The 26,816-nt window shown below is 40.2% G+C and overlaps 2 protein-coding genes across 3 annotated transcripts in view; one reads left to right on the top strand and one right to left on the bottom strand.

Moving 5' to 3' along the window:
• Positions 1–26,816, top strand: part of SLC25A22 (solute carrier family 25 member 22) — a 723,963-nt gene that overhangs the window by 309,240 nt on the left and 387,907 nt on the right. The gene's annotated exons all lie outside the window — the stretch shown is intronic.
• The window catches only part of CD151 (CD151 molecule (Raph blood group)), a 55,338-nt gene continuing 43,978 nt past the window's right edge, over positions 15,457–26,816 (bottom strand). For both annotated transcript variants that reach the window (XM_042466314.1, XM_042466324.1), the window contains 3 exons: positions 26,273–26,428; positions 22,065–22,151; positions 15,457–17,795 (listed from right to left, as the gene is read on the bottom strand). In XM_042466314.1, the coding sequence (XP_042322248.1) occupies positions 17,736–17,795; positions 22,065–22,151; positions 26,273–26,428 (303 nt within the window). In that variant the 3' untranslated portion in view covers positions 15,457–17,735. The remainder of the gene's footprint in view (positions 17,796–22,064; positions 22,152–26,272; positions 26,429–26,816) is intronic.

The following is a 26,816-nucleotide window of genomic DNA, read 5'->3' as shown; positions in this document are numbered from 1 at the left end:
CATCTCTACCATATAAATAATGCAGTTTGATACCAATTTAACTGCCATGGCTCCATCTTACAGAATCCTGGGTTTTGTAGTTTTGTGAGGCACCAGCACTATTTGGCAAAAAAGGCTAAATACCTTGATAAACTACAAATCCCAGGAGCTGCAACACTTAATGTGGTGTCTAACTGCATTATTTCTCCATGGAGCCAGGCATTTGGGCCTGACCAGTTCTGTGAAGAAAAACACTGATTATTTTGATTAGTAAAGCTCTTTAGAATGAAGGGGACCGTTACTAATAAATCTCCTTAGAATAAGGTACCTCTTAGTACCTATTGGATAGTGTTTGTGACATCACTGTTGATAAGCAAGAGATTTCTGCTCTTTGTACTATGTTCTCATATAACCTTAACATTTAAAAACCTTTTAGAGGTTGAATGATTGTTCTGCAGTGCCTCTGCTGATGTCCTCATGAAGCCCTGATAAAACATTACAAGGCTCAGCACCTGCACAGTTCCCCCTCCTCTGCCATTCTGAAAAAGTTGATCATTTTGTGAAACACATACATGTATAATATTGCTTTCAGCATTGTGAACATGGGATATTCAGCTAAAGACATATGTATGTATTTGCTCTGTATTTCTTGAGAAGTGGGACCAATCTAGTGTAACTGTTATAGCTCTCAATTTAACGTAATTGCCTGTGAGTTTTCGTAAAGTTGTTGTTCCACATAGCAGAGGAGATACAAGGAAGGAAAATAAGTCTTCTACATCAGAAGCATTTATACTGGAAATGGGATACAGAAACAATGACAGAGTCAGCACCAAAGGGCTAGAGAATGGGGAAAAGAGACAAAGGGAGAGGATTAGCTGTTGACATCCTCATATAAACCATAAAGGCAACAAAGGAACCTAGTAGGGAATGATGTATAATGGGTCCTAGAAGACAGGCCACTTACATTATCACCCTGTTTGTGGAGCCACAACTCAACTGTAAACCATAGCTCAGGGTTGTCTAACAGAAAATGTGTATGTGTATTTGAAAAGCAAGACAGTCAAGAAGGTTCCAGGAGCTCCAGACACAGAAATTTAGGGTTTTCCCCAAAGTGCTTTAATCCAAAGGCATAGATTTAGTTGAACATTAGATGTGGTGACTTAAAAGGGGGAAATCACATAGTTTTGCAGTGTGCATCATGCTGAGCCAAAGCTTAACTGCGGAAGACACAATCAGTCTAAAGTTGTTTTCAGCAATCTTGTTTAAGCTCATCGTCTCAAACCAGCAGCAAAAAGCTCCCTGTGGTGTTGCTGAAAAACTGTCCAGTGATCTATTGGCATATTCTTTTAATATTCTGCTTCTCAGAATTCAGGAAAAGTTACTTTGTTGGACTACAGATTTTAGATTCCTCTCAGTCTGGGAGGTTCTGGGAACTATAATCCAAAAAAGGAACCTTTCAAAGCTCTGTTGTTGGTTTGCTGACAGATAAAGAAATAGCTTGCTCTCTGCTTTCTTGAGCATTATGGGAATTATGTGGGAAATCCTTCAGAAACTTAATCACTGTTCCACAATCATTTGGAAGACTGCAAAAGGAAAATGGGGTTTAAAGTATACTGTGCAGATGATGTACAGATCCCTCGGCTCTAACAGAAGATAGAAAGTTGGCATCAAGCTGCACATGTTTTCCACAAGGCATGCCATGAGGCAAATGGTGTTTAGTTTGGCAAAGAGGTCTCATTCATCTCATAACAATTGCCAGCACATGGATGACTGGGGCAATCTGAGACATTGCTAGAAATGGGCCATAACTTTGCACACATTAACCAGAATCTTGTTGGTGGCATACATAAGTGTAAGTTCTGCTAGGCATGTGGAATGATTTAAAAACAACAATGTGGAATGAACATATCCAGTTGATGGTGTTAGGAGTAATGTTCAATGTGCAGATCCCAGGAGTTATTCTATCCATTTCACCAATGCAAACCTCTGTTGAATTATATGCTGTAAATCTGCCAGAATCCATAATGATGAAAACTTACAACAAAAATAAATTATACTTACATATTGTAAAGGTAAAATCATGGATCCAAATTCCAACTAGCCTATGTTTTCATTATGTTCAGCATGCAGAACCATTGCATATGCACAACAATTCACCTAGAGTAGTGTGTCAATGTGCATTGTGCACTGTGCATTGCACAACACCTCTTTGCCTTGTGCAGTGAGGTGACAGCTAGGCATATTCACTGTTTCTCATACATTGCACTATGGTGGTACCTAGTACAATGTGTATTGGGTAGTGCTAGCATAGCATAGTTTTGCTGGTGGATAAGTCAACAATGATGAGATTATGTAGAATCTCATCCCAAGAACCCCAGGTAGGAGTTCTTCAAGCATCTTCGGGTAGGGCTGGCGAAGAGTCAGACCCTTGCCTGAATCCTGGAAAACCACTGCCCACCAATGTAGAAAATACTGGTGCAGATAGAGCACTCATCTACCTCAGTATACAGTTGACTCTTCTGTTCTGAGCAATGGATTTTCTCCAGAGCAATGGATTTATTCTCCACAGCACTGAGTGTCCATTGCTGCCAACAGAATAGCTTCTTCTCATCTTAATTGCCATATAAGCAGGGATGGGCACAGAGGTGGGCAAAAGAAGAGCATTTCCTCATTCGATAAGATTTCTGCTTCTCAATGAAATGTTCTTTCAGGCCCAAATTTCTGGCACTGCAGTGACTTATAGTTGAGCATTTAGAAATACAGTTTAGGTGTCAAAAGAAAAGTGGCAAGCAAAGCTACCAAGGTAATGTGAACATAGCAAATATATGAGTTGTAGCTGTTAATAATTTTCCATGTCTCACTCTCTGCAATGCTATAAATTTGGGGACTGAAAGAACGTTTCAGTTGTGTGTCAGAATTCTTGCTTTTTGTAAGAATTGCCCCTGTTTTACCCCATTGATCTCCTCCCATACCACACCATACAGAATCCTTAGTCATATTTTTTGTACTAATGTTACCCATTCATCGTAATTCCTATATATCACTGTAGGGTCAAGGCCACAAAAATGATTTTAGGATTATCTGTGGACTACACTGTCTTCATCTTTACTACAGTATATACACATTTGCATGTGAACCCACCACATATACAGAGATAGCTGATATTAATTTGCTCTGGAAGGCCTAGGTCACTAAGAAGGCCCTTCTGGGGAAGGTGGGTTCAGCAATAAGAGCCTTTCCTTTAATCTGCTTGGAAAAACTGGGCTTCTGCTCCTGCATATTGTCAATTCTACTCACTCGTGGTAAGCCACAATTTCCAAGGCAGGCTAATGTAGAATGGGAATCAATATGTCAGCAGCCCTTATGAAAGAACAACACAGTGAGTGATAAGCAACTTGTGTTCATAAAGAACAGATAGTGCCAGCTAGACCCAACAGCCTCCTCTGAGAAAATTGCAGATTTAGCTGACAAAGGGAATTTAATATTGCTAGATACCGAATGGCTTTAGGCAGCATTTCTCACAGAACATCTTTTTCTAATCAGAAAGTACCTAAGTTTTCCTTACTAAAGTGTCACGAAGATAAATATTAATGCAACACACACATGGAGTTGAAAAACTTCAAATGCAAGGCTTACCATTTTATAAGAGCAGGTCTTATAAAAGGTCTTCCAAAGGGAATGTAACACTTTCGAGGAAACAGCTAAATGAAAAAAATTGCTGTGGTCTCCTATTCTCTTTCACTATAGCTTGTGACAGTTCTTTTCAATTCACAGGGCCTCAGCTGTATGGGGATTTTGTCTGACCCACAGCTTTGAAATGATGTTGTTGCGGACTGTAACTCCTGGGGTCCTTTCATACTGCTCACTTATAGTGCTATGATTGCACTTTAACCATCATGACAACATCATACAAAATTGTGGATTTTGTAGTTTAGGGAGGGCTGTGTTTGTTTCTCAGGCAGAGATCTCCTTTGGTGCCGCACTAAACTACAAAGCCCAGGATTCCATAGGCTACAGCCATGGCCATTAAAATGGAGTTATAGCAGTATAGTTGCCTAGAATCTCCCAGGCAGCATGATTACCTATTTCCCAAACTTCGGTCCAGCACTTCTTTTGAAGACAGAACTCATTAGCTTAACGCAAACCAACCTGAAAATGCCATAAAAAGTAATCATGTGACAAAAACTGTATCTACTAATCTTCATAATATTTACCACCGATAATAGCTGGGGCCCTTTACACAATCACAACACAATGATTCCACCTTAACTGCCACCTTAACTTCATTCTATAGTGTCCTGGGGCTTGTGGTTTGGGACTTGTAGTTTGGGGAGGCACTAGAGCCCTCAGGTAGAGAATTCTCAATATACCTCTCAGAACTTCAAATCCTAAGATTCCATAGGATGTTGGCATGGCAGTTATAGTGGAATCATAGGGCTATAAATATACAGTGTGAAAGGACACCTGCTGTGTATGTTGGGCAATCAAAGGATGTGGGTCCTTTGTTAAGTGTCAACCACAATAGACCCATTTAACAAACTGTTGAACTGTGACTCAACATACAGGTAAATCCCCTTGATTCTTTGGTTCTACTCTAGCTATAACTGATAGGATTCAGACTTAGATATGATTATAATTTTATTTGTTTGTTTTTTAAAGACTTAATTCTGCTTTACTCAAGATTGGCAACTCTGAAATTGTGACACATTACTGAAGTGTTCCCTTTGGGACTATCGTTGGGTGCAACTAGAGAGTGAGCTGACAATTCATCCACAATCAATTATGCAGAACACTTCTGAAACCAAGCATGATATATTAGGGGCAGGAAGCACACAGTCAGTCTGAAGCTGGCTACTCTCTGAAATCTTCATTAGTGGTTTTGGAGGTGAAAACACATTGCAATATTGATTACATTTGCGGATCAAACAAGGAGGGCTTGCAAAAACAGCAGATAAATGGAATCACTTAGTGACGGAGAGACCTCAGCCAAATGGATGAGTTGAAATGGGATGAGATTTAATTTAGATACAGTAAATGTAAAGTACTCTATAATAGCACCCAGCATGGGGATGCATAATGAAAGAGCATTACCTTCTCTTTAGAAAAGAATAGAAAAAGGATTGGGTGGGAATGGAAGACAACATGCTGATAGCTGCAAAGGACAGGGCCCAGCAGTATCGTAGGACGTCGAAGATGGATGGAAGAGACAAATACTGAAGAGCACGCAATGGAACCCACAAGAAAAGAAAAGGTGAGATATATCTCAAAGTGTTCTATAGATGGTGTTTATTTTTTATTTGGATACAAGCCCCTGTATCAAAATAAAAAAATATATATTTTAATGGGCTTGTATCAAAGTAAAAAATGAAAACCTTATACAGAGAATTTGGAAACATATCTCCTGTGGCATACTACATGGCATCTCTCTGGTGAACCAGAATTGACATCATGTTACTTCCAGACATTTCCAGTGACCTCATTTCTAGTTTCTTGCTTGTTTTATTCCAGTTCCATTTTCAACTGAAAGCCATATTGAGAAGGGTGTGTATGTGTGTTTGGGAGGTTTGAGGTGGCAAACAAGATAGAACTGCTCTATGTTAAAGCCATTTTCCTGCAGTTTGGCTATTGCAGGGTGATTTTTTTCTCTCTCACACACACACACACACACATACATATATATTAGAGGGGTGAGGAGGCCACTAAATGCAGGGAAAGGGGAACATATGTGACCCACACACTGCATTTTCCCCACACAAAAAGTAGAACCCAAAAAGTTTGACAGAGCATAAAAAGCTGTTTATTATCTCTACCTATAGCAAAGAGCGCACCTCAGCCCCTTCATTACAGGTGGCTAGACGAAAATATGGGAACTGAGTATGTAAACTCTGCATCCTTTTTGTAATAGAGATGCTGTACGTTGAGCATTTCTTATTTTTACATTCACCCTACCTACCTTTCTGACTCATTTCTAATATGATTATGCTTTCATTGACAACTATTTACAAACCTCTGTGGCATGTGAATATAACAGTGCAGCTTCAGGTATATCGTATAGCTTAAATGGAATGAAATGACTTGGTGCAGATGAAGCCTGTTGTGAAGCAAAGTCTTAAGTGATTTGCTGAAATGTTGATGTTAACTGACTCCTCAACAAGACATAAAGGGAGGGAAAACTGGGCAAGTGTAAAAACTTGCCTCTACTTGAGGTGCTATTGGAGTGAATGCTCTTCTAAGCTAAGGCTTTAAACAGGAAGGCACATAACAACAACATTTTCACCCAACAATTTGCTGGTGGGAATCACAGATCTTTTCCCCATCAGATCTGGTATGCATAAAATCTTCCAACATTTTACAGATGAAAACCAGGACACATATGGCCGAGCAATATCAGAATATGGTCAAAATGGCAAAAATTATTAAGGAAGAAGAACATGCAAGCTAAGAGAAGTTGCAGCATAGTTTTTTGTAGGTTTTTCGGGCTGTGTGGCCATGTTCTGTAAGAGTTTATTTCTGGTGTTTCATGAGTATCTGTGGCTGGCATCATCAGAGAATGCTGGCATGGAAGAGAGTGGGGTATATATGCTGTGCGACCCTTGGTTGAGTGGAAGTGATTTACATGTTAATCTGTGTGTAGGTCTGTTGTTGAATGGCAAGGACTCAGGGTGGGAGGATATGGGAGAAGGATTTCAATGTCTTCCCTGTGCGTTCTGATCTGACCGATGGGACTGTTGGGAGCTGCTGCCCAACAGTATCTAAAGGGCCACACAGACTTTTGAATGCTTGTGGATACAAACCTTCCTCACAAACAAACCAATGGGCATTGTAAAGTTCAGTTGCATGAAACAAAACATGAGCTGCACACAGCAGAAGGCCATGGAGTTATGAAACTCAAAGTAAAGCTCCTGTTGATCTTGGGAAAGCCAAATGACTCCATAAATGTGCTTCTAGGAGCTCCTCATTTTAAACTTCCTTTAATAGCACATCATGTCAGCAGGAGCAGGTGGCAGTGTTACTTTTCTCACTTAACATTTTCCACTGAAAAGAAGGGGCGAGGGATGACTTGTTTTTCTCAAGGCACAGGGGAAATGTTCCTCTCCTATGGAGACCTGGCAGAATGGTGGTAGCTGGTTGTGGTGGCAATGCTGGGGAGATTCTTTAAATTGGAGAGATCATTATCTCAGCCAAGCAAGATTCTTTTATTGCTAAGAATGTGCTTCTTGCTGCTCCAAAGTGCCCTGCTCTCAAAAAGCCTTTTTGTCTGCAATAGGAGTGATTATAAAAGCCAGGGAATGAAAGCTGCAGGCCCTAATGGCCTCTGTGTGTATGTGTGGGGGAAACTGCAGCAAGATTAAGGGGAATGTGTTTCTTTTTCAACAAATTAGGGGAAAGAGGTGTATGATTTAAACTCTGTGCTGGCTACACAGGCCTGTGTAACAATGTGATTAAGTGAATTTCTGTGCTGGGGACTGGCCGTCCCTGTTATTTGTATGATTTTAGTGAATTTGAGAAAATGACCTTTCCGCCTGTCCCCTCCCAAATGACCTTTCCTTTTGGACTTCATGGATACTCCATCTATCTTTGCTTATTCCTCCACCCCACTGTTAAGTCACAAGATGCCACCAACACATCCCTGCCTTCTCTTCATGACATGGCTATTAAAGAGCAGCTACACTTCAGTAAAATGCTCAGTGCCTTGGCCTTCTTCCAAGGAAAGAAATGAATAGGACCAAATTCATGCATGACCTCTTTGGAGCACCGCTGAGTGATTGCACCGAATTGCAGGAGTACAGCTGACAGCCACATACAGCTAGAGTAGATGCCTAGGAAGGCTGCCAAAATCCTTCCCAGTCAGTTTGCTCTTGTTTAAAAAATGGACTTTTGAAAAGCAAAGTCATGGTGCTTTCACATGTCAGTTTTGTTGATATTACCCTAATAGAGGAGTGAGCAATATATGGCACAGGTGACTTTCCAAGCTACTCCTCCACAATGCCTCATCCCATCTTATTGCCATTGCTACTGAGTGTTTTTACTTTTCCTTTCTGCTGGCAAGTGTTTTCTTCTTCCTGCCACCACTGCTGCCTTCATCTCAGACATCTGCATAACTATGTTGGCCCAGCCAAAGGATCTTAGCCTATGTTTCCATCATTACTGAGAGAAGGAGGCTGCCAGCATCAAGCAGATGGGTACTCAAAGCTAAAGGCACTCTGGGAAGGCTGGGATGGAAATTAGCCAGTGCCATATGACTGAGGACAAGTAGAGGAGGAAAACTAGTTGTTCCTTAGAGCAATGGTTCTCCAGGAAACTAGCCTCCCAGGAGTATCTTTGGCTATGAGGAACAACTTCCTCTGCTTATGCTACTTTCATTTCTTATAGAGCTTCACTTCCCTCCACCTCAGACCAGGGCTGGGGAATGAGTTGCCTATGGGCCACGTCCAACTTCTTGGGGTCCCCAGTGTGTCCCACTCCTACACACCACAATTTGAAAACAGAATTAACTGGAAAAACCCACCATGTCCCTGGAGATACTGAGTGGAGGAATTTTGCCTACTGGCCCATGGTATCCACTGGTGTTTGATTCCAGGCCCTCTCTTGTATATCAAAATCTGTGTATGTTCAAGTTCCATCCAATACAATAGTGTAGTAAAATGCTGCCCCTTACATCAAATGGCAACATCAAAGTTTGCTTTTGGATTTAAAAAATATATATATTTTCAAGCCATGGGTAGCTGAAGCTGTGCATGAAGAATTCGTGGATACAGAGGGCTGACTATCTATACAGTGGCATCATATACAGTCAGCAGTCTGTAGCCATAGATTCCTGATGCATGGATTCATGCATCCATGGCTTGAAAATATTCAACACACACACACACACACACACACACACTATATATATATATATATATATATATATATATATATATATTCCAAAAAGTAAGCCTTGATTTGTCCATTTTATACAAGGGACGTCATTTTACTATCCATTGTATTTAATAGGACTTGAACATCCACAGATTTTATTTAATAGGACTTGAACATCCACAGTTACCCATGGGGGGGTTCTAGAACCAAACCCCAGAGGATATTAAGTGCCTACTGTAGTCCAGGCCTCCTGGTCTATTTGAAAGACCTCCCAAAAGAAAAATGTATTCTGAATATATATTGTTAGTGATGTCCTGGAGCTGTTCCTCTGCAGACAGTTGAGCCCATGAGATAATAGGATCTGATTATTGTTCTGTAACATTCAAATGTTTAACCATGATTACATTTTTAAAAGAGAGAATTCCCGTTAAGCTATTTTAATTACAAGGAGTTGGATGTGGTACATATGATTGATATTGATATTGATTTAAAGATTGGCAGTTGTCCTGACCTTAGTAGAAACAAGGAGAAGGAACTGTGTTGGTCTGATTTTTTTCCAGATTTCCAGAGTGTTCTATCAGCCTTCATTTTATTTCAGATTGCATTAACAGCCTTGACTGTTCAGTGACAACTCAGACAGTTTGGAAATAGAAAATAGAAAAGCCTTGGTCAGGAGACAAGACACTAAGGCTTCCAATGCGACCCAAGGACTCATTAATATGAAAAAGTTCCACTCTCCTCAAGAGGTAAAGGTGATGAAAAACTGCCATAAATGGCAAAATTCTCCAGAAGCTATAAGCTGTTCTTAAAAGATTGTAACGAGAAGTTCTTGAACTTGTGGCTGATCAGTTTTGGGTCTGGGCTTCAAGGAAGGAAGACAGGAAGGTAGTTTTCTTATACTGTACTAGATAAGATCTGTTGAATGTAAAGGGCAGTAAAATTATTGCACCTTGTATGGTTTTATATAAATTTTGGGTGCCATGTGGTCTGAAGCCATGACCCCTGACTGACCCTATCGCTAGCTGCCATTATCCCAAAAGCGAGCAGGCCTTGCTAGGCATGGTCACAGGAAAAAGGTAGATTTAAACCTTTCAGCAGCAGTTCTGGAAGTTGCTATACCGGATTCGCAAGCTACCTGAGACAAGGAGGACAGTAACCATGGCTCCCTCCTTAATGAGCCAGTGATTGACTTAACAGTTCAGCCATCTAGATATTTGTCCCCTCCTGAATAAGTGGAAGACCTATGCTTTGTGTATCCATTGTGTAAGTTTCAGCTTAGACAAAGATAAGTCATCAAGCCTTTTGTCTGCCAGGCTGCCATAGCCTGAGGTTATGTTTAGCAGTATATAAGGACCTCGTTTCCAGCCCTTCCTTGGGCTTGTTGATTCAGTTCCGAGCCTGAGTTCCCTGCTTGTAGAGCATCCTGCTCTGAGCTTGCATTCCCTGAGCATTTTGCTCTGCTGAAATCACTTGAGCGAAGCCAAGCTCACTTTCACCGGCCTCTAGTTAGCTTTGCCCGCTGGAACTCAGCTCCTAGCCACCGCGGCCGCCACTTTCTTTTCCCGCGGCCGTGTCTCACCATCCATCATCCCTCAATCTGTCGCCTTGGAGAAGACTTCAAACGTAAATATCCCAACGGTGCCTCTATCCTTTTCCTTCACTCCCGAACTCACCCCTCCCTTGCTTTAGCATTGAATGTGTGTGTGCATTTGTTGTGTGGCTTTAATAAATGTTCATATTTTAATTGCACCTCCTTTGGCATCTGAGTCTCTGTTTCTTGGGGTTGGACTAGATGACCTCTGGTATACACATAGAGACACCACCCCGCTGCGTGCGTTGTTAGGACTCACCTCTTGTAATATTTGAGCTAATTAAAATTCCCCTAATTCGATCCTTCCTAACAACCTTTTTGCATTTGAAAAACAGACCATTTTACAGTTCTGACTCTCCAGTATTAAAAGGACAAGCCACCACCAGAGGTGGAGGTGTGGATGTAGATAGAGGTGTCTGAGTGAATATATGAGAGAGTATAATTTTAGTACTTTCTTTTCCAGTGATTATGCTAATGTTTTATGTGAGTACAAGCAACCTGATAAAAGCCATAATGTAGGTGGATAGATAATTTCCAATGAGGGTGTTTTTATACAGAGAAACTTACGGGGCTGATTGAGCTCATGCTGATAAAGTTGGGACAATACACCTATGGGTTTAAGATGGTCCTTCCTGAAACTAGACAGACAGCTATCTTCTTTCCTCTTAAATTCTGGGGGCCAATTATACCTTGCTTGGAAGTGAGAGGCTTCCTGACTACCATAGCCATGCTTGCTAAGAAATAGGCCTTGGAAGTGTACGCTACCCCTAGATCAGATCAATTGCTAAGGTGTGGAGGCTGATGCACTTGTACTGAAGATCTTTGAAGGCTCCCCATCAACATGGTCTTTCTTTGAGCAGGGCCCAGATCCTCCTCAGAGTGCAGCATCCAGCCCACTGTGTCTACTCCCCATCTTTTCAATTTGTGCTTGGCACTCACTAATGTGTAGTCATGTGAGAGATGCTTGTGTCTGCTTTCAGTCTCTTGGAACCTTTATGTCTCAGAGGATTTGGAGGAGCAGACTCTCTCTCATTGTGGGATAATATACAGGGATAATATTGTGCTGGAACACACTAATAGCCCATGCAGCCCATGGCTTGTTTTGTTGTGCAGCTGTTGCTGTTGTACACTCTTTTCTTTCAATCTGCCTTGGATCCCACTCCAGAGAAAGGCAGTGTGGAAATGAAATGAAATGAAATAAATAAATACAATCTCCATGCCAAGTAGAGCTGCAAGTGTTGACTACCTGCCTGTTTTTGAAAAGAAAGAAAAGAAAATAAACAGTGCATCTGTTGGGTGGGGGGAGCAACAGTCATATTTCACTGGCATCGGACAGCCAATAACCGCAAATCCAACAAAATGAGTTGTCTTGACAGTCAGTTTTGTTAATTACTACAAGTGGAAGAGCATTGGAGTAATTAACCAGAATTATGGGAGGGTAGTTATCACTTGATTGAAGGGAAAATGTTGCTGAAAGTGTTTCTACAATCAGTTGGGAACTGGAAGGGAAATCCACCACTGAGACTTATTCCTTTACTAGGAGTGGCATAAGGGATGATACATCACCATTACAGCAGTAACAACACCTAAGATCTTGGACTTTATTGCACCACCTCTGGTGCTCGACTTACCTCTTCTGAATTTGAGCCAAATTCAGAAGTTAGGCTGATTTTATTGCACTGACTTTCCCCTCAAAATGGCTTCTCATTGCCTCCAGTGTTGAATTCGGACTCGTCAGTTGCTTCAGCGGCCATTTTTTCCAATTCTGAAGCATCTGATTTGGAAAAAATGGCAGTCGAAGAGACTTACAGGGCCCGAATTCAAAACTGGAGACAACGGGAAGCCATTTTGAGGGGAAAGTCATCTGTCAAACTTCTAATGCTTGTGGGAAAGCAGTACAGTGGTCCCTCCACATTCACTGGCTCCTTGAATGTGCAAAAAATGCAAAGAAAAAAATATTCTTTTTACTTAAGAGAACACCTTAAGTAAAGGTGTCCAGGTCCTCCAGTGCAACTCTCTGATCAGCATCTGCCAGAGGTTGATCATAGAATCATGCCAGAGAACCTACAAATGCCTGAAAAAGTGTTTTCTCTGGGAACTTCTAGGTTCTCCAACACAACTCTATGATCAGCTTCTGATAGAGCTGCACTGGAGGATCTAGAGAGTCCTAGAGAGAACATATTATTCAAAACCGCAAATAATCAAATCCATAAAAGTCAAAGCCACAAATGTGGAGGGCCAACTGTAACATGAGTTCAATTGAGCCCATGGCAGCATTAAATTCAACGGGCATTTAAGGGAAGGACAACTTTTTTCACTCTTAGGAGTGACATCAATATGGGGTTGGGTTGGCCATGGGTGGGGTTAGAGCCAAAAGTAAGGAAGCCCACCTCTCTTTGGTTTCTGCACTTCACCTTCACTCTTTTTGCCCAGGGTGAAGATACAGGGAGGCAAAATGGGGACATTGCTCCCTTCAAATAAGAATTCTGGTCCCCCCCCCATTGTTTTTCTTCAGTGTCCCAATTTTGTAGCATTGCAGTAACCTAAAACTTCAGGTGAGCATTTAGAAATACAGTTTAGGCATCCAGAGAAAAGGAGCAGGCAAAATGACCAAAGGAATATGAACTAAACAACTATATGAGTCGTGTATGTGAACAATTTTCTGTCTCATTCAGAAATGCTAGACATTTCGGGAGGAAAACTGCAGGAAAATTTCACTGGGGGGGTCACAATTTTTATTGGGGGGCAATATGCTCATTTTCCCCACTGTAGCTGCACTCCTCCCATTACCAGTACCATGTAATATACTGGGAGCTAATCAGTTGCAGTGGGCTTTTGATACTAGGATGAAGGTCATGAAGGTTGAAGGTTTTGTTGTTGTTACTGCTTACTTTCAAGTCATTTCTGACTTATGATGACCTCATGGGGGTTTCTTGGCAAGATTGTTCAGATCTGGTTTGCCATTGCCTTCCTCTAAGGCTCAAAGTGTGACTCGCCCATGATCTCCCAGTGGGTTTCCATGGCCAAGCTGGGAATCAAACCCTGGTCTTCAGAGTCATAGTCCAACACTCAAACCACTACACCATGCTGGTTTTCAAGGTTGTAGGCTGCTGCAGATGGCCTCTACCCAGTGAAGAGGTAATGAAGATTGACCAGAACCAGAGTAGGAGCATCCACTTAATATGTGCAGGATTCCTTTGGCTAGATTTAGCTCTTCTTCATGATTTTTAGTGAAAATTTGTCTCTTGACATTTGTAATGATCAATGAGAACATGGAACTCTGGGAGGAGCTTTTGGACTGCAAAAAACAGGGCTCAATTTTGTCTTTTCAGCAACAAATGTTCTTGCTGCTGTTTTTCCAGCTTCAACCCATGTGAAATGAAAACAATTCTGCCCTAGTGCATGACAAAGATATAGACTGCTAAGTACATCCACAGAGGCTGGATGGTCATTTGTTAGGAGTGCTGTGATTGTAGATTCCTTCATGGCAGGGATTTGGACTGGATGGCCCTTGTGGTCTCTTCCAACTCGATCATTTTATAATTCTACTATGCCAGATAAAAATAAAAAGCTATATATTACATTTGCTTTGCTCACAAACCCCAATGTACTCAGCCAAAGCCAGGGATCTAATTTTGGTGAAGAGGTTCAGTGTTTCTATATCATGTGACACTACAATGGTTTAATTTAGTAATGGCAGCTGGGCTGAACTGGATGGAGACATTCTGTGTTGACAATCTACTAGGGTGGAGTGGGATCTTTAAGAAAATGTACCCTTTCACTTATCACTGTCCTGACCATACACATGCATCTTAGCATCTGAGGAGAAGCAGAGGGGTAACCAAATCACTTTCAGCTGGAACTGTGGTTACCAACTTCAGGTCATCATATGCTGTTGTACTTCCAATTTTAAGAGGCTCTCAACAGCAGCATAAATGCCCAGGAATTTGTCGAGGTGAAGTCCAATGTCTGAGATCCTAGCTTGGGAACTAGAGGAAAGAAAGTAATTCTACTTGGGTCAAGGTGGCTGTGTTACCCTGCACTATATAACTCAAAGCAGAAATACAATTTTGCTGTTAAGGACAGAAACATTTCTCCTGCCTCTTTGCCTGTAGCATGCTGTAAAGCCAGACACCACCCAGCGGTCTTATAATAAATAGCAATGAATTGCGAGAGAGGATTCCGCTTTTGTATTGCTCCACACAGTTATTCTTTGCACAGACATGCAAAATTCACTTGATTTTCATATAAACAGAAAAAATCAAGGTTTGCTGTTTGGAGTTTACAATTTTTTGGAATGTTTTAAGCCAAGACTGGTTTAATTTGTGGTTAAAGAATCCATGGATAGAGGGCCAACCATATAATGCTGGGTACAATAGATGCTAGACTTGTGAGTTATGAGAGGGAAGAAAAGGAAAAAATGTATCTTCAGGAATATCAGATGCCTTTTATGATTGATCTGACAAGTTAAAAAAATCAAATGAATGAACGAACGTAGTGCAATAGTCAGTGTTACCTTCCAATCCACCTTGCATAACTACACTATCTTGTCTTTGTGCCACTTCCTCACCTTTTGGGGTATGAACTGCAATGAATTTGGAAGAGACAAATAACTCCAGCTAATAAAATTATAAAATAATAATTGAAAACTATGGCCTGGTTGGTTTGACCGCACATGTATAAAAGCTTTGGGTGTTTCTTGTTCATTGCATTGTCAATATAGTGTTGGGCTGTATCTCTACTTTTAGCAATACCTAGCTGATCCAAAGATGAGAGATTGTGCTCATTCATGAAAGTTGATTTCTAGAATGCAAGCATTTCTAATGTTTGGGTGGCACTATATCCCACTCTCATTACAGTAATTGCATCTGAGCTGCAGAGTGGGAAGAGTTGGGAAAGCTGGGAAAAAATTAACTTATGGGTGTCAATCTGCCCTGTACCCTAATGCTCATCCTTCCAATGAGCATATGTTCTGCTACTCCATTGTTGCTTGTGTTTTCATTCCACCATTGAATAGGACAAAATATAACACATTAGCTTTATTGACCAGCAACATAAAATTGCATTTAAAGCATGGTTATTGTATGAGGAAAAGAGAAGACCAGAGACAAACTATCAACTGACACACCTGGTGCTCTCTCCTTATAGCACAATACAGTTCATAGGAGGATGGGGGAAAAGAAGGCTAGCAATATACATAGACATTTCAGTAGTCAAATACTGTTTCAAGCAACTGTAGTCAGTAGTTTCCATTTTAGTTAGTCATCAATTTCTCAAAGCAAAAATGCTATGCAGATGTCAAGAAATAATTTAGTAATTTTATCCTGCAATATAGATATTTGTTCTTTTTGACAATGGGAATGGCAGAAAATCTCTCCACTGTGTTACATTTGCACATAATGATGATGGAAAGATTCATTTTCACCTTCCTAGCTGCCTACTGAATACTCTATCGGGTTGGAATCTCTTGACAAAGTCAAGGGGACACTCCTCTGTGAAGGTGCAATAAGCTACAAAAAAAAAATAGTTACAGGAAAGCATGCTTATGTGAAGTGCTGGCCTGCCAGGGCTACACATGGCCATCAGCCACTTAGAATTCATGGAAGAAATTCACACAGGAAACTCATGGGTTAGGGAAGAAGGATGGCCAGGTCTGAAGTCACTAACTTTCAAAAGGAAAAACTAAATGCCTTTAGACTATTTGATTTCTCTTGCTACTATGCCTGGGAAGACAGGGATGAAAATCTGCTATGGACCTGCAATGCAACTATTTGAAAAGAAGCTAATGATGTCAATACACAAGCTGCCACGATTATCTACTTAGCAGCTTCTCAATGTTATGTGAAGTATATTCTCTTGGATGTTGTTGCTGCAGAATTAGACACATAAATGTAGTGTGGAAATAGGGGATAACCAAAATGTTCCAGTATTGAAACCAAGGCATGAGGCAATAGTACAATAGGAAAAGCTAAGGATGGGTAATATTGTGGCATTGGCCATAGAACCAGGACATATAAAGGGTGCTTAGAAAACAACTATTGGTGACAACCTTTGGTACAGATGAACTCTTGAGAAACCTAACAAATCCAGTGGTGGAAGTCATTCCTAAGTCAACTTCCCCCATGAAAGAGGAAGTAGGCACTATGGTTACAGAAGATACCAGGCACTCTTCTCCTTTGTATCATGTAATTCAATTTGGTTCATGCCTTACTGTCATTTTTAAAAAAGATACTCCAAGTCAACTTTAAAAAAAATGTAGCACACTTAGTAAATTAATGAGAGAGGGGAACAAGAGAGATGAGTTCTGGATCTCAAGTCCAGTCAGATAATACCTGGCTGGCTAATGAAACCTTTAAGATTGATATAAAAGCTAGTAATGCTATTTTCTTCTAATTCATTTTCTCTCTAACTAAATGAAGTGTCATTCTGGGGAAGGATCTAAGTCAGGGCATGTTTTATTCCACAAAGTGGGCTTATCTTGACAGCACCTTGACAGTTTTGTAATGGCATGAAACCACTTTAACTGAAACCTCCAGAGCTGTATGGTTTTTTTTTCTTTCTTTTATAAATAGACTAAGGCTTCTAATTAAGAGAACAAAAGAATGTCCTCCAACACATGGTTTGAAAGGCACAACATTTCTCTCTCTTTTTAGAGGGACCTTCTGCACAAGCAGGAGGGAGTGAGTCCTTGAGAAAAGAACTGTTGGCTTGGTTGGGTAAGCTAGTCCATCCATCTCTTGGGCAAATCCTCCAGAAAATCAAGGTGAAAGATAGCCCAGCAGGGGTGGCAGCTAGCAAGGGCAATGTCTTCCTTGGATGAAATGAAGCTGTCATCAGACTTCTGTATGGCATTTCTTCTGGGCAGGAAGAAAGTATTGAAGCCTGCAACCTGCGTATGCTTTTTGCATCATGGCCAGTTCTCATCCCTCAGGAAATATCCAAGATATTGATTAAAAAGACTGAAGATGAAACAAGGAAGCACTGGATCCTTGGTGGTTTGGATGACGTCTCTTTCAGATTGTATACTCAGCTTGACTTGTTACAGTTTCTTGCAGGCAAAATTTTACAACATTATTTTGGACCACAAAGAAACACAGCTGGGTGATGAAGCACTTAACCTCCCCTTACTGCTGCAAAATGGAAGGGGGCTGTTATCTCTGGCAGAGGCACTGGGTGATCCAAGAATAAGTTTCAATAAGCAGCAAAAGTCCTTGTGAGGTTGATTCTTCCACGCTGCTGGATGAAGGGTAGGGTGATGGGATGGAACGTGTTGGAGTTGAGCAGGTGGGTGGACTTTAAGCTCCTAGTAAGGTTCTGATTTCAAGCTCCTGTACAAACAGCAAGTGAAGATCATCCCAAATATCTGGAAGGTAGATACAACAAGGGTAAGTGGTAGGAAATACATGGGAAGAGTTTCTGCATCAAGTCAACATACTGAACACACAAAAAGGAACTTTCACCTCTTGCACTTTTACAAAGCCAGAGGAGAAACAAGAGCCCATACTTCATAAAATGCCTGGACAATTTCCAAAAACTGTCATTTTACTTGTTGGGACAGATTGGTAAAGGGTTTGTGCACTAGGGAACCAACTTTTGTTTGCAATGTCTTCATGTCTGCTTCCCCTGCCCTGCATTTTGAATAACACAGTGTTTGATAGGCAGAAGTGAGGAGCATACTAGGCAGAGTTTGAAAAATCTTTTTGGCTCATAACTGATTGGATGATGGAGCAGTGTTTACCCTCCAGATATTGGTGACCACAATTCTCAGAATTCTTTACAATTTGTTATTATGGAAGAGGCTGGCTGGAATTATAGACCAACACATCTGCGGTATTAAAGGTGTCCTACTCCTGATTCATTTGAATGAAAGGAAGACTTGAGCAGGATGGCATTTTGTCTGCAGTAAGAGACAAGAGACAACACCAGTAAAGGCATTCCTTCTTATTTTGGGATTTTCCACAATTAAAAAAAGAGAGAGAGAAGAGAAAGATTCCTTGTGCATAAATACACATTGAAAAAAGCCAGTCCTGAGGGAACTGACTTTTACAACAAGTTCTGAATAGAAGGTATGCTCTGTCTCTGGAGTTACCTCTTTGGAATTAAGACTAAATCACATTTCATTTGTGGCAGAAGAAATGAAACATTCTAAAATTATTTGAAATGGGTAACAAAGGGAGAGGCACATCTAATTAAGGAAACTTAATATATTATTGTCCAAACTCTCATGGTGTAACAGTTGCTACAAAATACATCAGTTTTGCTGGGAAATTTTTAAAAAGCTATTTAAAAATACCCCTTTCTAATGGCAGTGTTTAATCCAACTGCTGTTGTAATGCAACACCACTAGAGGCTGCTTTCTGACTGCACTACAAACAGATCTGTGTTCACATCCCGTCTCTCCATAAACAGTGCAGTAATTTTCCTGAGTCATCTCTATCTTGGCAATTATAAAAACACAGACATGTCTCCACCCACTCCAATCCTTAATTTTTTTCTTTGAAACACATGAGTTATTGGGCCTTCTGTTTACATGCTTACTGCAACTGGGAAGCAAGAGTCTCTCAATTTCATAGGGAAATCTAGAATTATGAGCAGACAATGACCTATATATAAAAGCAACAACAATATATGCTTACATTATAGCTTTTTAATGACTTTATGGTTTCTATCACACTTATACACAATTCCTCACATGGTTGCATCTACTAAGTAGCAACCCTCTCCAGGTAGGGAAGGTTTTACACAGAGTCAAGTTTTGAAGCCATCAGTGTGTATCCCAAGTGATTAATTAAAGCAAATGAAGGCAGGCGAGCTGCTATTTTTGTTGCACTGGACCAAAATATTAACTCTGGGAATATATAACAAATACCATGTGCATACATAAATACCATTTCCCAAAGGCAATATTCATCGGCCAGAATATTCAAACACGTATGGTGCAATTTGAGATGAGATTTAAGCTACAACTATTAGTGCGTCACAGGAAAAACAAGGTCATAGCTAATCCCTATTTCTATTATCTAGACTCCTACTTACTCACAATGATTAACTAAAGTTTAAAAAACACTGTGAGGGAACATATTACGCCTTAAATTTAACCCAAAGGCTATGGAAACCCAAGCTGAAATAAAATTACAAAATGGTGGTCAACTGAGATGTATTATATGCAATACCAAATCCAGACAAAATAAGTAATGAAATTAAATGCAATATTTGCAGAACATTAAAACAATTGCTGTTGAATTACAGACCAGCCTTCTGTGATATTTTGATTTGTAAGATCAATACAACATGATTTTTGAAAGCAGTGGCCACATGCTTTTCTGAAGGAAAATTCTCTGCTATTTAAGCTTCAGTTGGTGGAATCCTGGGTTTTATACCACTGCTTGTCAAAACAGATAGCCTTATACATCTTTAAAATCGTAAAGGAATTGCACTGGCTGATAATACACTTCGGGTCAAAATTCAAGGTGCTGATGATGACATTCAAAGTCTTAAACAGTTTGGGACTTTGACACTAAAAGAGCGCCTCTGCTTATTTATGCCTACCCAAGAACGGAGGACTGATGGGGGCAGGGGGGCTCTTATCTGTCATCAGTGAGATCAACACTTTACAGGAGAAAATGAGAGAGGCTTCACTATTGTGGAACTGCAACTGAGAAATGTCTGTACTTGGGGGCCTGACTCCTGCTAAAGCTGGCTCCATTCATTAATAAAAACAAGACTTTATTAAACCTTTGTTCCCAACTAATTTCTTCCAAAACACATGTGTACATCAAGTTAAACAGTTTTAACCTTTTAATCTGATTTATTTTAGTAAAATTTAAATTTGTTTTAGTCTGTTTAAACAATCATTTATTATTTTAAATTTCAAGTTGTTCCAAACTGCTAAAATTGATGTTACTTCTATGCTACCTCTGAGATCAAATGATACTTGGTTGAGATATAAATATTTAAATAAACAAATGTTCTAATTATAACAAAGACAATAGCTCTATTCAGACATTGTCTTTGAGGCTAACTAAATATGGAAGGATGGGCATATGGTAATCTTTCACCTCTCTGCCACAGGTATGCTTATTTGTGAGCCACTTTGGATACCTGGGAGAAAGGTGGCACAGAAATGAAATAAATGAATAAATAAATATGCTACGGTATGTACAGACACACTCCATGTGAGATGAACCCTCATGAAGTTGTCCCTTTTGACTCATCCTCTTCCAACCTGTCAGCAAGTTAATGGGTGGGTGGGGAAGAACTATCTGAATTGGGCTAATACCTTTGAATTATCATATACAGGCTTTCTTTGTAAGGCATATGATAGCCCAAATGTTAACAGTATGGCTAAGAAATGGCCAAAATACCCCAGTTTTACAGGATTCTGCTTTAAGTCAAATGCTTCAATGCTTATTTGCACAAAGTTTTACACACAAAAATATATCTCATAAAAATTATACTTCTTTTTTTTTCCTTTTGCTGATTTGGATTCTATCAGAGAAATGAACAGCTGTAGAATGACTTCAGTGAAATGGTTATGGGATCTTAGCAGAAGAACAAGTCAAAGTTCTAAATATTTCCCCTAAGGTAGTATCAGGTGTGATTTTTGTAGTTGTAAACTATGTATTGCATTTATGTCCATTCTAATTGAGATATAGTGATTTTTGTCAACCATTGTTTGTTTACCTTTCCATTTTTTCTGCATTACAGTGTTGCAGAAGGCTGGTCTATACAACTGAACCACATGTCATTAAATACTCTATGACTAATACTGTAGTCTCATGACAGGTATTGGGCTTGTCGAGAGAAATTTTACCTGCTCTCCATTTTGTAATTTCTCAGCATTTGGTTTTAAAAGCTTTTGAGATCAGTTCTAAACGGAGTACTAGCTTGCCTTCAAAGCTGATTAAATAAATAGTGTACTGTAGTTCAGGATGCAACTACTGTAAGCTGTCGTAGAGTTGGCTTCAGACATCTTGGCTGTCAACTTCAGTTGTAAGGCCAAAAAGTGCTTAAGTGTTCAGAAGGTCTAAAATATTAGGAGGGAAACCCCACACAAACGAATTCTAGCCTCAAAACCCTCAAATCTGTGAAATCTCCTTGTTTAGATAGCTTTCACCCATGTTCAGAGAAAGCCCCTGAAGTGTTCAGAATTCTAGGATATTGTACAGGTACTCAAATAGGACAACTTTTGCATGACTAAAATGTTCACTCAGGGGCCTATCAGTACCTCTAATGGTATTTTAAAAAACCTGACTTCTTTTTTCTCCAGCAGCAGACTAACTGGCATAAGGTCAATCTAGGACAACTACCAGGCAGAAGAATATGAACAACCTCCTCTCCAGCCAGTTCTGGAGAAAATATGCACCTTTCAGGGTATTCCTATATTATGGAGAAAAGAGATGCTAACCATCTACACGTATGTTGTGATTAATTATCCAGATGTCTTCTGCAAATGTTGTCATTTGACATCTTTCAATTTAGTGGTAAACTGAATGATGAACATCCAAGAGCCAAATTTTATTCAAATGTTATCTTTTGATCAATCACTTTCCCATATGAGTAAATTTAGGGAAGTACTTCCCTTACTATATATCTCTCAAGCCTTGAGTTCACCTAATTTAATCTTTCATACCTGTACAAATGCAATGCCAAGCCCCACTGCTCCAATAATTTTCAGGTGTTCCTGTATGAAATTTTCCAGTTTAGTGATGCAGCCACCCTGGAAAAAAAGGGATAACATAATTTTAAAATTAAATAATGTGTTCTTATGTTATATTTCTTTCTTTTTTGTCTTTTTTCTTTTTAGCTGTATTGATAGTCAGATCTTTCAAGATACACAGCAAGCAAACAAAAAACTGGACTGTAAATGAGCAAAAGGCCAGGCTTAATACCCTCAGTCTCTACAACACCAGCAACCTTTAGATCTACAGCAGCTGGCACCACAAAGAGATGAAGCAACACCCAGGGTCTCAGGAGATCAGTTACTGCCTGCTCCATCTTGAACATGTTGCCTTTGGCCTTCTGCCTGCTCCTTCCTCATCCCTGCCAAATTATTGCAGATACAGAAGATGTAACAGGATTAGCTGGATAGTGATGCAAATGCTGGCAGGAAGAGAAGGCTGCTTGATAAGGAGTGATATCTTTGTGACAGTGGGAATAGAAGCATTTGGCTGGCATCCTATTGGTAAATTATGATGGTGCAAGTCAGACGTGTGCCATCACAAATCATTTTTAGGTGCTGCAGAGGTCAGAATTCTGTTTCATCCATGCACTGATCAAAATCTTCCACAACTCACTTTGTAAGCATCAGAGACCCCACACCTCAGGCATTTCTGTGTTGTTGGATGGAGGAGATGAGTGGGAATGTATCCAGCTATTTTCCTATAGTTGGAGGTGATACAAGGATGTCATCTGCACAGGCCTCCTGAAGACCATGTAGCTGCCTCTCGCAGTATTTCCAGCTACAGGAAAATAGATGGATGCATCCCCACACTTCCCACCCACCCTTGATTCTCCAACAACACAGAAATCTCCTCCTAGCTCCTACAGATTCTCAGTATGTTGCGTTGCTCACTTGATCTTTTTGTAAAAACAGTGGCTGCAGAAGCAAAGATCATATGCCAGCTTTATAATCTTTCTTTTGAAGCAAAGGAACACCACTATCGCCCATGTGGAATTCTATACATTCTAGATAGAGATGTAAATCCTGACTTGGTTTATTCTTGTGAGGTAAACAAGAAAATGGGGGAAAGGATTCTCCATGATTATGTCACAGTGATTTTATTGTTATATGGGAACCATTTTATACATTTTCAAGATAGATTTTTGACATTTCGGTAAAGGCACAAAATTCAAAACTGCAATAAATGTAAGGAATAGTTATAAAAAATATAATTGGAGGGAATTATTGGCATCTCTTTGATCCATGAAGTATGTGCCTGTGTGCTTGCTGTGTGCGCTTAGCTACATAAAGGGAAGACATATTGGTTTTTTGCAGATACTTTCTATCCAAATTGTGGAAAACTCAACTGGAAGAAAATGCTATTCTGTATTTCATTCCTGTTCTAGAGGCAAGAACCTTTATGGAACTGGAGGCTGTCTAGCCATGCCCAAATAGCCAGTCTCACCCAAATCTTGCCACCTGAGAGATTTTTCATACATCTCTAATTTTAGATGAACTGTGGGGTACACCATCTTGTTGACAGCAGATTTATCTATTAAAATATTTGCATATTACTTTTTCTGAAAAATTCAGTGCTGCAACGAAAATAAACTTTAAAAACAGTGCTACAAAAACAGCAACTAAAAGCAACACTGTTGACCAAAAAGCCTAATGGAAAAAGTGTGTGCACCCTCCAATCGTTTTTTTTAAAGCACTGGAGATGGAATTTTCCTCAGGGTTTCAGGAAGGAAGTTCCACAAATGTAGAGCAATTACACTAAAGCTCTCATGATTCCTTAGGGAGAGAGAATGACTGTTCTGGAAGACATTTAAAACTATAATGGTCTGAACTTTCCATCTGCACAGACCTTCTTTCTGTAATATCTCAAGCAAGCACAGGTTTGCTTGTCATATGGGAAAGAATTGGATGCCAGATGAAGAATGGTATGTCACACGAGGCAGGTCTATATAAGGCGACTTCAAATCTCTGATGAGATCTCCAGGCTCTGATGAGATATCAAATCTCATGGGAATCCAAAAACAGTATCTATCATTATAAGATAGCAATTTCAGTTTGTTGATTGGCCTAGCCAGACAGGAGAGGAGGAAGCATGGCATCAAATAACCCTGAATCCAACCGAGTTCTGGCATTGGATGCACAACAGGCCAGTCTATTGCATACCAAATACTCATGGGTTGGTCTGGTGAGAGCACAACTGGCACCTACTCTCAAATACAGTATTTGGGGCATTCCATTTGCCTGATAAAGGAACCAGTGGCCTTTGAAAGCTTGTGAGATGCACTGCACCCCTTCTGGTTGGCTTAATAAAGGTAGCACTGCAACATGTACTTTGGATTTTGTTTTATTGTCTTCAGGAGCCCTGTATTTCCCCACACAAGTTAAGTCAGGTATAGACACAATTTAAGAGGGTCCAGAAGCCAATTTTGACCATCACAAAACCCAAGATGGGATGTACTCCAGCCCCAAAAACTGTAACCTATTTAATCCAGAAGTGTTAACTTCCACGTTTTTAAAAAAGAAATTAACATTAGCCCTCCCCTCCTCCCCCACATGACATTTTCACTGTATTGATGAGCACTGTGCTGTAAAGGAGATTCTACATTCCACGGGATTTTTACAGCATCCACATACAGCAATACAGCATCAGAGAGAAGTTCAAAATTGGGTTATGCATGTAGTCCACAGATTGTGTATGGCCACTCTTATACAGGGGGTCTTTGGTATCCACTGAGGTTTGGTTCCAGGATCCCCTGTAGATACCAAAATTTGTGGATGCTCAAGTTCCATTATATACAATGGGGCACTAAAATGATATCCCTTATATAACAAGGCAAACAACAAGGTTTGCTTTTGGGAATTAAAAAAAACAACACATGGATGGTTGAATCACGGATACAGAGGGCCAACTATGCTAGATAAACATGGATCTAATCCAAAATTCTTACCAGGCATAGACAAATTGGCTAGACTTCATAATCAAAGCCATGGTCTACAGAACAATGCTGCTCCACAATCATTGTCTGCCAATGCCTGGCAAGTTTTCAGGAAAGAAACAAACAATTGTAGCCAATGGCCACAAATATGGTACCAGATCCTGGCACATGACAGGGTGGAGTGGGGTGGGGTGGGGACTTTTGTCCCACACATCAGATAGCTTGAGATGCACAGATACATAGTAGCTGTACTTTGAAGATGCTACATCCAACTAATGTGCATTAATTTATTGGGCAGTTTCCTTGATCCACAATCCGCAATGTCTTAGAACTATGCACCCTTTACAACCTGTTATACGTAGGAGGTCAGTCACAAAAGCAGAGTAAAAAACACATCAGATAAATGCTTTACAGTTCATCCCAGCTCTCTGGAAATATTTATTTTTACAGCACCCTCCATCTAAATGCCACTTTAGGAGAACCATTCCCAAGGAGATTACATATTTAAAAAAGACCATGGAGAGAAAGAGGAGAGAAACTAAAGGGAAAACAGAGTGGGAAAATAAAAGTGGAGAACTCTTGCTTCCTTCAAGATATCCCCTTTTCCTCTTCTACTCTTCTTTAACAAAACACTTTAGAAAAGCAGATGGAGAGGGGAGCAGGGAAATCACCTGTTCTCAGCAACCAACAGTCATGTCCTAAGGCACAGGATTTAGTCTGCCTCTGCCTGATCAAAACAAGCTTAGTTGCAGAAGTTATTCATGCTCTTCATATCATTTAATCCCCCTGTGAGCCCCACTGAAAAATGACTGCTTTGTCATCATCCTCTTCTGGAAGAACACTCTACAGACTGATAGGTCAGAAATTGGATTTCATGATTAAATAAACTTTGAGGCATTTTGAGTAGAAAGAAGAACTTTTAAAATGCTCTAGGGACACGAGGTCCAAATGTTGTATGCTAGGATGTGTTTCTTCCGCTGCATACTCAAAACTCCAAAAGAACAAGCAGATAACAGAATAAATTACATTCAAAAGATTGCACTAGCCTTATCATGAAGTACAGTGGACCCTTGGTATCTGCTGGGATTTGTTTTTGTTTTCCTAAATGACTTTTTAACCTGGTGACTTGTGTGTAATTACAACTGAGAAAAGTGGTCTCAGACCATCTGGGATCAGTTTAGATTGTGAACAAGGGTGATGGTTCATATTTGGGTTTATCTTTACCTCTTTATAGATGTTTGAAGGATGATCTCTTTGACCACAATTGTTCGTTATTGTCTTGCAGCAGCTATCTGGGACCTTCCTCCCTTTACCTTCAGGAGATTTGATCCAATCGCTGTCACTCCAGTCTGTATAATTATGGCTGCCACAGCATTTAAACTAAAGACACAAAGAAAAACATAATATGAGGGAGCCATTAGCACAGAGTTTTTCTAGAAGGAATTACAGCACTCAGATGTCTATGACTGAATCATACTTTGGAGTGCATGCATGTCTCACCTGCACAACCTGAGACACATTTCCCTAAGGAGAATATAACCCGCCTAGTGAACAACAAAGACTGCCTGGTAGAGAACAGCACCTGCCATATATGGCTAGGGGACTGAGAGTATCACTTCCCAAAGCTCTCCTGGAATTTCTATCAGGCAAGAATTAGGACTGTTTATGGTTTTATCCAATGCATTGTAGGGGTTTGAGAATTGGATTACAACTCTAGAGACCAGATTTCAATCCCCACTTGTCCATGGAAAACCAGTGACCTTGGGCA

This window comes from Sceloporus undulatus, chromosome 1, assembly GCF_019175285.1.
Source record: "Sceloporus undulatus isolate JIND9_A2432 ecotype Alabama chromosome 1, SceUnd_v1.1, whole genome shotgun sequence".
In the NCBI taxonomy this organism is placed as follows: Eukaryota; Metazoa; Chordata; class Lepidosauria; order Squamata; family Phrynosomatidae; genus Sceloporus; species Sceloporus undulatus.
The sequence above is the reverse complement of the archived record's forward strand: the minus strand, read 5'-3'. Positions and strand labels throughout refer to the sequence as shown.